At 29.7% G+C, this 11299-nt stretch overlaps 1 protein-coding gene across 1 annotated transcript; it reads left to right on the plus strand.

The window, feature by feature from the left end:
* Nucleotides 1–2161: 2161 nt before the first annotated feature.
* LOC132732151 (homeobox protein MSX-2-like) lies at nucleotides 2162–9841 on the plus strand. The gene is made up of 2 exons (XM_060718517.1): nucleotides 2162–2940; nucleotides 8959–9841. Exons 1-2 carry the CDS (start codon nucleotides 2301–2303, stop codon nucleotides 9378–9380), a joined length of 1062 nt encoding a protein of 353 aa, XP_060574500.1. The 5' UTR covers nucleotides 2162–2300; the 3' UTR covers nucleotides 9381–9841.
* The last annotated feature ends 1458 nt before the right edge of the window (nucleotides 9842–11299 follow it).

Raw genomic sequence — 11299 nt, forward strand, 5'->3', positions numbered from 1 at the left:
AAAAATGTATACATTATTGGTTTTAATTCGCGAATGATTTCGTCTCGCCAATATGCCTTCAACACTTATGATAATAAACATATGATAATGACGATTACTGAAATGATAATGATAATGACAATGGATTTGTTTACATTATCTAATTTTCCATTTGTCATTTGCTTGTAATCTCCGACAATTGAAATAGATTATGATCTTTCTTTTGTAATATTTAAACTTTCTGTCATTAAGAGCCTTAAATCAGGACCTAATGGTCCCTAAATCGATCTTATATGGCGGTGATTTTATCAAAATAAATAAATAAAGAGATAACTGTCACAAATTAAAACGCTTCCGGGAATTTTACGACAATAGGTGGATATACGTTTTACGACATTCAAAAGAAAGAAATAAAGCAGAAACCCCCTTAGCGATTACGCATATAATGAAGATGTCAACGATGTATTGAATAAAACAAATTAATTTAATGTGATTAATGAATTTATTGGTAATGATTGAAGAAATAAAAAAATAATCATCTTCAATCAGTCTATATTTTTGAAAAATACTGTCAAAATGGCGACCGTGGACATCAACATAATTAATTATTTTAATTTTATCTATCCCTTGTATTTTACATTACATGAATATACTTAATAATTTATCTGCACAAAATGAAATATATTTCTAAATATGGCCTATATACATGCCATGTTTAGTAACAATAGATTTGAAATACAATGTATATACTACAAAAATAAATACCACTAAATTGCGAGTTCCAATTAAAATAACATGAATTTAGGCATATATAGAAAATAAACATAAATAAACATATATTAACTGATACAAATGCTGTTTTTATTTTCTTCATCCAAACGTATTTAAATATATGACGGTACCAACAAAGCATCACACGAGAAAAAATACTTAAGATATAAAAAAAAAAATAATAAGAAGCATGTATTTACGTATATGTATAATATTATATGTTTGAATATGTATGTACATGTATCCTTAAGTTTTTTCCCACATATCATATTATATGAATTCATACACATTGTCTCAGTAGATTGATGCCATCATTTTGTTGTAAATTTAAGATAGAGTCGGCGGATTTCATATCTTTCGTTCTAATCCAATTCAACATTGTATATTTTGAATGAATATTATGTACTTTGTATGATTATGAAATAAAATATGTTTAAACTAAGTGTCTATGTTTATCATATTAAATGGTTAAAAGATATTGCATAATTTATCATTGTGGCCAGAATTTTATTTCTTCAGACATATTGTTAACAAACAATTTGCATATAAATGTATATTTTCTATATCTTAACCAATAGTTTTCTTTCTAAATGGGACAAATTTTAAGAAAATGTCGTAATGACAAGCTATTAAATGTTAAATTGGAATTAATTGAAAGTTCCTTCAAAGTTCCAAGCCAGAAGATAGCGCTAGGGCCGATTCTTTCCCTACTTTTTTATCATTTAAATCAACTTTTCTGCCATAAATTGTATTTATATGACTTTAGGACTTAGATCATTGAAAATATACAGGCACAGAAATGCTTAATGAACAAAATCGTTTGTAAATGTATGAAAAAAATCGGATGCCCTTAGTGTCTAAGGTTTTACGTTGCCTGGCGCCTCTGCTACAATAATCAACAAGACCCCTTATTATCCACCCGGGTGTAAAGAATTTGTAAACCCACTAAATTAGTTTCCACGGAGGTTGCTGAATAATGATCCTCCATTCAGGAGCGGGCTTTTTGTAACTTTTCTGATTGCTTAGACAAATTCAATTTATAAACCTATTCATAGTTTTAACGTTTGCCCAAACACTGTTATTACGGGAAAACTTGATACACAGAATCCCGCGAACTAAAAGACAACAAAATACCAACAAAAAGAAGCTGAGCAGTGAAAAAACATACTATTCATCTATAATAACGCACAATTGAACGGTTCGGTAGTTCATAAGAGGCAAACGACCCTAATATTTGCTGATTTGTTTACGCTTTCCGATCTTCCTGTCAGTAACAACGATAAATTAAACCGATATTAACTCCAGCCACTCAGAAAGCGGCAACCCGAACCTCATTATCGGCTAATTTACTGATTGGCCAATCAGAGGAGGAACGGGGCGTGACGTCACATCCGTTTAAAAGGAATGACTTCTGTTGGAGAAGGCTAAGTTAATCAGTTGAAGAAAAAGTTAAACAATCTTTGAACTGACAAATCATTCGTGTTTGGATTTAAAAATACGTTTACATGACAGGACATATTGTTGTTTAGTGGATATTGTACTATTGTTGAATGTCAATGTATATGGACAAAATGCAGCCGATATCTTTGGCTATAAGCAGGTCGTCGGCATTTAGCCGACCACGTTCAAGTTCGCCGATTGACGTTGAAAACACTGCTGAGGACCTTTCAAAGAAAGATATATCACCAATGTCATCCCCTTGTGGCAGCGACAGGCTTTCACCGGATATCAGTGACACAAAAATGTGCAATGGACGTGTTAATTTTGCTGAAAATAATTCTTCTTTTAAAACGCCATTACGATTTGGCGTGGACTCTATTATATCACACAGTCCACATACGGACTCTATGAAAGAGGGATCAAAACCAGAACAGCGATCACCTCATAGGGCGCATTCGCCTATTAGGGATAGAGACCGTGACTCGGACACAAGTTTGAATCTTTCACCACGGTCAGACAGTTCTAGTCCCCATTCGACGTCATCACCGCAGGAACATCATAAATCTCATATATCTTCATTTAGTATGGATGAGATATTAGGGAAAACCCCGCCAGTGTCTCACAAATCTGATCCAACAACAAGCCCAGCGTATGTTCCGAGTCCGGCACATGAAACGAGGTGGCCCGGGGGTCTGACAGTTGGTGCCGGTTTCCCCTGGCTTCCATCATCAAGAATTTCGCCTCCTCCTAGTAAGTATAGCTCTTAAATAGTACAAATTTTGATTCCGATATTTTCTTACTTCATTTTTTAATATAGTTTATATATATATCATTGAGTGAAATACATAGATTCTGAACGAGATTTATATTGAGATAGTTTCGTTATCTGATGAGTGAATCTAAATTATACTGGCAATATATCATTACTTTGATACAGCGACTTTAAAACATGCCGACAGATGGGGACATATTCGCTTATTATAACTTGTAAAATATGTATATATATCATGGATGAAGCGTGAAATGCCATTTTGTTTACTAGCGTAAATAATGTTGTTTTAAATTACAGTTTAAAATGACTCAGTAATCGTTTTATGTATATATTTCACATATATTTCACCATATGTGAAATGTAAATTATAACATATCTTTTTTTTGTTAGTGTTTGAAATTATTTTTGTTCAATAAGATTGCAGTAAGCCAAATGAATCGTAACACATTTGCTTTGGTAAATCTTCTTCTATTTATCAGTGTATTAAACAGTTGTATTAAACTGTTTATAAAAAAATAATTTCAAACACTAAATTGGTAAGTGCTCATATAATGTAAGCAATTACAAAAATTATATATGTCCAACGGGTGCGTCGTTCTTGACTAATTTATTGTTATAAATGCTTACTATGAACACAAATCTATACTTAATATATGAAATTATTTCTGTTTATACACCCACATTATAATGAATAATATTGTTATTATTGTATATGATAAATAAGTATTGTTATTTAAAATCGACCAATCAAAGTTTTACCTAATTTCTGCTCGCTTTCAATCATAATATGAGCAATTTTTGAATCTATTTTTGAAGTTTTTTAATATAAAATTCAGTTCATTATAAAAAGTGTGTTGGCATAACTAAAAAAAACTAAGTATGTTGGTTTTATGGGAAAAATAATTCTATGACGGATCTGTTGTAATTTTTTCATTGAATTTAACCAGCAAATTAACACTTAAGCATTGATAATTAAATTTTAGAATAAAATTATGAAATACTACCAGAACCTTTCTAGTAAATGTTCAATTGATTGATAAGTGACTGCCTTTCTAAGGACTTTATTCCTGATTCTTGATTTTTTTAGATTAAGTACCAAAGTTTTATTTGTGTTTCGTAATTTAGGTCAAAGAAATATAAAACACCCAAGAGTACGAGATTTCTAGATATATCTAACTCCTATTAAGATTAAATCAGTTGAGGTTTTTCATTGTCTGAAATTACAGAATTTATATGAATATCATATGATACTTTATGAGATTTTCGCACATATTTTTCTGCCTTCTTAGTAGTTAATCATTAAAAGAAACACACATTACACGCATAAAACACACATGTTCTAAAGAGAGGCACCTTTCCTTTGAGTGGGTTTGCGTAATATTTATAGAGAGGCGAAATGATAATAATTTCTTATGTATCTTTTCGCATTATTTTATGATATGGTTTTGAAATTTAACGCCACTCAACGGTGGGAAAATACTTGTTAGGTATACAGTTTACGGAAGTGTTGTGTGCATTTAATGAGATATATGCTATAGGGACTTAGCGTAACAGTTTAGGAATATTAGAATGAACTGAAAATTGGTGGTAGATTTGTAGAAAAAAATACAAATACATCTGTATGATCTTCAGGTAGAATATCTAGTGTAAAACAATACATTTTTTAGAAGTAGACCAATATGTAAATATAAAATTACCGCAGATAACTTTGTGATTTCATGAAATAAAAAAATATATATATTATTATGAATGTACGGAGCACAATCTGTTATCATTTTTGATAATTGCTTTAAACGTTTCCCCATTTAATTTAATTGTTTTCTTATTTTCCCAATTAGAAATCAGTAACATATGTTTCAGTATGAAACAAAACGTTTCAGTATAAAACAAAACAACAACAACAACAACAAGCAAAAAAAAACTAATTTGATTTAATCAGACTGAGGAATCTTATGATTTATATATCAATATATTGTATGCATTTGTGTTTTATTTAAATTCTTAAAGAAACTTTTATCTGGACTTTCATGATTTCTTTGACCCCTACTGTGTATTATATTTCGATTTGACTATTTCATTTTGAAATAAAAGACATTTTTCGCTGGATTCGACAATATCTGTTATAATTATATCTAATCATTCATTCTAATTAATTTTGCGATTAAAATAAACAAAAATTAAAATAAAGAAATAAAATCATGTAAGCTAAAGGAGATAAATATTAAACGAATACAATTTAAAGAAGTATTTTACAACTATTTTTGCTACAAAGTAATCAGACATGATGGTCCGCGAATTTTCTACTTTCGAAAAATCTATTTGTAGTACAACTGTCATACATTTTTTTTCACTTTTTGTTATTGCAAATTGTAATGAATATTAAATATATATTAATTTTCTGTTCCGAAAATTACAGCATTTGTAATATTCTTACAATAGTTATATGTAGTTTTTTTTTTAATTCTACTTAATGATAAATGAAAATCAAATCTCTTTCAAAAATAGTATACATATATCAAGATTTTTAGGGGTTTTTTTCAGGTGAAAACATCTTTGTAAGCTTTTAGAGTCCTCAAAATCATTAGGACACATTTATTATGTTGAGAATGTGAATTTGATGAAAAATAAATAAATTAGTTTTGAACTTTAAAAATATAAAATCTTATAATATACAAATAAAGTTAGTGGAAATATTTGTCAATATTCAAAGGCGGTTTCTTGAATATTCTTTTGTAGGAAAACATAGACGTAAATTAAGAGTTCAAGTTTAAATATCATAAATATTTCCCATAGAAAGATGGAAATATTCGGACATTTTACACAAAATTAAACTTACATTTATGTTCTTAAGTGACATATTCTAATGTTAACAAACAAATAACAATTTTTTACTCTAATATTTTGTTAGTGGTATCAAAAAAAATACAAAAATAGAAAACACACATTTGCAATCTTTGAAGAATTTAGGGAAAAAAAAAACAGTTTTCATAAAAAAAACGCAAATTTATTTCAGCATACTGGTTTGTGGCATCTAAACGACCATGAAAATCTATCAATTTAGTTTGATTGTTTAAAAATTGCGGATAAAGTCTGCTATTTCGTCACTTCATATTATTATAATGATAATATAATAATTCAAAATGATAAACACCTAGAAAATTAATTTACAAACCAGTGATACAAACATTATTAAATTTAATTTACTTTCTTCTGTGTGGTGAAAATATCAAGCTATATTTGAATTTGAAAGTATTTAGAATTTTAAATGAACGATCAATCTAAAATAACCGTAACATTAAAAGCTGCTTTCATGAATTTAATGCTTTTTTCGACGCTTTCTATGATAAAGTTCATTTATTTTTCACATTAGAGTAAACACAAAACTTCTAGTTTCCATCGGAAGAGTTTCACATTTTCAACCACACATTTTTCAAAAATAAGTCGGAAAGTGTAGCCTCTTCAACTTTGACTCAATTACAATTTTTATATTATCATTTTAGTGTTACAATGTGTCCACATTCACGTTTGTTAAACTATGAAAATTATCTTATTAATATAAAGATGACTTAAAATAGTACACTTTCTTTTATTTTAAACACTCTTAATCTTTTGAACCTATTCGCGTAGTTGAACAACAGTTTATATAATTCATGACCAAAACAATTATAACATTTAAAAACATATTATACCATTTCTTACAATAGTACAAATAACGAAATACTTTCATGAACTACAAAAATATACATTTTTATTCAAAATCGGTAATTTATAATTAATTTTAGCAACCAAGGGCTGTGAAATTGTTAATTTCCTAGCATCAAAGAGTTCCATGGAATCTAATAACGATTTTATTGACTCGCTATCTATCAAGACTACATCATTAGCCCGCCATTTCATGACACTGTGGCATATAAATGATAGCACTAGTTAGTGCATGATTTATTTAATTACAATTAAAGCTATAATTTGACACAACTCTGACACTTTCATCCGAAGCTCCCATTTTGAAGAGACATATTCTGCGGCGCGATCTCGTATCTGCGGTGCCCTACCGATAACGCTCATAGATTTTCCCGGCAATAATTCGAGTTCAAATCTTTTATCACCCTTTCAAAGCTCATCAACTGGGTAATTTAGCAAGAATTTCATAGCGGCTAAGTCATGGCATGGACATCTAAACGGCCAGATTTATCTGACTTGCTGTGGCGTTGGGGTTTATTTTCACTTAATTCAATTATGTTAAAGATTCGAAACAAATTAACCACAGTGTGTTAATGATATTGACCAGTAACCACATGGCCTAAACAGTGCAGCTTCTAATTATGTTATTTATCCAACAAGCCATTTACTTATCAGACTAACAAGGCTCAATTACTTAAGCGCTACAAAGAGGTAGTTTTTACCCCAAATAATGGTTGGTTACCAAATGAAAATGAATTGGCAATGTCGGTCCAATTACCCGGTATATATGAACAGAAACACCCTAATTACAAGCGTCTGCGAACCACGCTTATGAGCATCATTCAAGACTTAGATTCAATGGTACATACATGGCAAATATTGGAGTAAGCTTTATTAAACATAATGAATTAAAACAGAATAGAACAAACAGTTTTTTCAAGACTTGTACATAAGTACATAATCATTATACATATACATAAATAAATAGTACATATGATTTGATGTCACAATGGAAAATAGCACATTATCACAAAATTAGAATAAAAAAGACTGTAGATAATAATAAAACTTACTAGTCTTATAATTTGGTATCATATGATAAGAAATATGGCTTAATACAAATATTACTTTATATACGTCTTATTGAAAAAAACTTGGTTCTTTTTATCTTAGAAAAAAAATCATAAATAAATCATGTTTGCTTTTGATTAATATCTGTATCAAACATTGTCTGAAAGATATTAAAATAAAACGTGTACAAATTTCCTTCATAAAACCAGATTTGATTTCTTTGTTTTTTTATTGAATCATGATATAAATAATATATTATATAAAATACTAGTGATAGCCTCGATAATGATATTAATGATAATAACTATAATTATAATGATAATAAAAATTATATTAATAAATAATGATAATTAACATATATTAATGATAATTTATGATGAAGATGATGAATCAAAATAATTATCAAATGACTACAACTACTTGAGAAGTCAAACTTTTGCTTAAAACAAACATTCCTAATGCACACATACAAATATGATGATAACGTTTATTTTCTGAGTAAATTCCTTCATTCAATAAAAAAAATGAAGAAATGTATTTTAAATGATAAAATATATTTAGTTCAATTACTTTTAGTGGGTTTTTTTTTGAAAGGCAGTCATATAAAACCAGACTCACGGCTTATATTTAGTATCAAAACATATCCAAACTAACATAAATAATATCCGTATATTTAGTAAACTTTCTACTGATAAAAGCAATTACAGCATCTACCGATAAGCCATATTAAACAAGAGGGGTGTTGAAATATAATTTTCACGCTAATTGGCAACGGACGATAAAGTGATAGTTATCTGTCGGCACATTGGTAAAATATAAACAAATTACGTAATTTGTCTCAAACTAATATCTTGATTATTTTGCACAGAAGTTTTTTTATGCAAATAAATGTCGAATGTTTATCATTTAAATATACTGCACGCGTCAAAAGGCTCCGCCATGAGTTACTGCATATCGTCATCATCAAATTTACTTTCAAAAAGTTCGTCTTTGAGTTGAATGCTTTTGAAAAAGTGATACTCTAAAGTCGTAAAACGTTCCAATATTTTTTTTTCTCTCGACGTATTTTATAGTTAACAATCGTGTTGGAATTTAGACTTTATTGTGTTGTCGTACAAGTACGTTCTATTGGCAATTTTCTGCTAGAGAAACCTAAAATATCCTAAAAACAAAAAGTTGAAAATACTGTATATAGCATATATGTAAACCTTCTATTCAAATGGTCATTTTTCTTCTATTTCCAGATGCTGTTAGCCCCCAAAGAATAAATCCACAAAAATGTACCTTACGAAAACATAAAACCAACCGGAAACCAAGGACTCCTTTTACGACATCTCAACTTTTGGCGCTAGAAAGGAAATTTAGACAAAAACAATACCTGTCTATAGCAGAGCGTGCAGAATTTAGTGCTTCTTTAAATTTAACTGAAACACAAGTTAAAATTTGGTTCCAAAATCGACGCGCCAAAGCGAAGAGACTTCATGAAGCGGAAATAGAAAAATTAAAAATGGCCGCTAAGCCGATGCTACCTCCAGCACTTGGTATTACGTTTCCGGCTGCAGCTGCGCTGTACGGTGCTCATCTTGGACGGTCTCAAATTATAGCAAATCCTTTTGGTCCCTTTTCTTATAATTCCTACCCGGCAACGAGCATGTATCACCATTAGTCACGTGACATTTAGACGGATTTTATAAGTCTGACGATTACTTTACGGTATCTCGAGTACATGCTTGCGGGGAGAAAATGATATATTTATTAAAAGAAAAACTTCTCTTAGCAGCTTTCCATGATAAAATCATCCACAGCATTATGGCAGTAACAAGAATAATCAAAATATGATTTTGTCTCTGGAAAGAAAGGAATAGAAGGCTATTAAAATGTCATTTACACATTTATAAATGACCTTGAACTTTAACCGATCGTTTTATCGGGAAAGAGAGAGAGAGAAGAATCTTGGCATTAAATTTGCATCCTCGACGGTTCTCCAGTATTCAGATCGCTAGAATCTGGTTTCCTCGTGTTCACGGAAGAAATATTGTGTATTTATAGAAATGTGTTCTATAAAACATATTATGAATATTTGTTAGCGTTGTTTTTGAAAGATAATAAATTATATATAATTTCAAATCTTATAAAAGTTGTTATTTCTGGAAATGAAATTCTTATCATTTAAATAACTTACTGGGAGCATTCCCGATATCATTAAACAGTTTGATTTTCATCAATTTTAATTCCCTAGTCAAAAAATTAAAACGTGTTCTGAAATAAACAAGTCACGTTCTCCGATAAGTGACATGTTTACAATTTGCTTGACAGTAAATCGAATCTTCTTTTCATAATTAGTGCACCAGTCAACGCCGTTTTCTTCTGAAAATGAAAGCCTCCTCGATACCCCCTGCCCCCTCCCACTTCTTTTGCAAACACATTCGTACGCTAAAATTGGCAAACTAATCTGTGTATACATAAATAAAGATAATAGTATAGTCATAAGATAAAATGCGTTAATCAATTCTCTATTACTGCAGATGTTTAAGTGATTTGCATTTGTATCTATAATGTATCCCTCCGCCATTTGATTTAAACATTGCTTCTTTGCAGAGACGCCATATATTACACGAAATGTAGGAAAAAATATATTACACTGAATGAAGGAAAAATATATTTCACGAAATATAGAAAAACTGTATTACACGAATTGTAAAGAAATTATATTTCATGGAATATAGGAAAATAAGCGCATTTTCAAATTAAGGATTCTAATGAACAAATAACGTGTTTATATAATATAATACAAATCCATGACATTATAATTATAATTAATACACATAAACTTAAATTCAAAATATCTTTGCAAAATTGGAATGTTCTTTGGAACCGTTATGATTTTATCATTTTAACAATGAATGCATTTTAATGTTATGAGGAAAAAAATCTTACGCACAATTATTTTAATTAAATAGGAGTTTTTACGTGACAATGTAATTATGTGATTTATTTATACATGTTTTTAACATTGTTTAAAACACATTTTACACAGAAAAGGACTGGCGCTTAATATCTCCATGATCAAATACTGGCGTCTCTTCTAAAATTGTAAATGTGAGTGATGAAAAAAAAACAAAACTTTTTTTTCTTTCAATATATAGATATAGATTTTTACTCACGTTTTTCTTTAAAAGAAAAATAAAACAAATATACATTGGACAGGAAAATGTTTGCCATACAAAAGACTTCAAAAGAGAAATCGATTCTTATTTATATCATTCCTTTCACTGCTGGCAGCAAAACATATTTTATCCATGCGACTAGTGCAGACAAAGATCAGCCGAAACCTCCGTGTCGTCTGGTCATGGTCGGAACTGTCCGCTATTCATTCAGTTTATATTTTGAAACTTACCCGAAATTGCTGGATGGTTTTGTCCAAATTGGAAAATGGTCAGGTTCATTTAAGATTTTTAGCGGGGTTAAGGAAAAGAACGCTGTTGTAACAGACTCAACATCCAACTCCAAATCAATGTATGGATCAAATATATCATCGATATTTAGAAAAATAATAAGACTGAACGTTCTCAGTTACCAATATTC

Source organism: Ruditapes philippinarum, unplaced genomic scaffold, assembly GCF_026571515.1.
Source record: "Ruditapes philippinarum isolate M1 unplaced genomic scaffold, ASM2657151v2 ctg1556_1_1_1_1, whole genome shotgun sequence".
NCBI classification, from domain to species: Eukaryota; Metazoa; Mollusca; class Bivalvia; order Venerida; family Veneridae; genus Ruditapes; species Ruditapes philippinarum.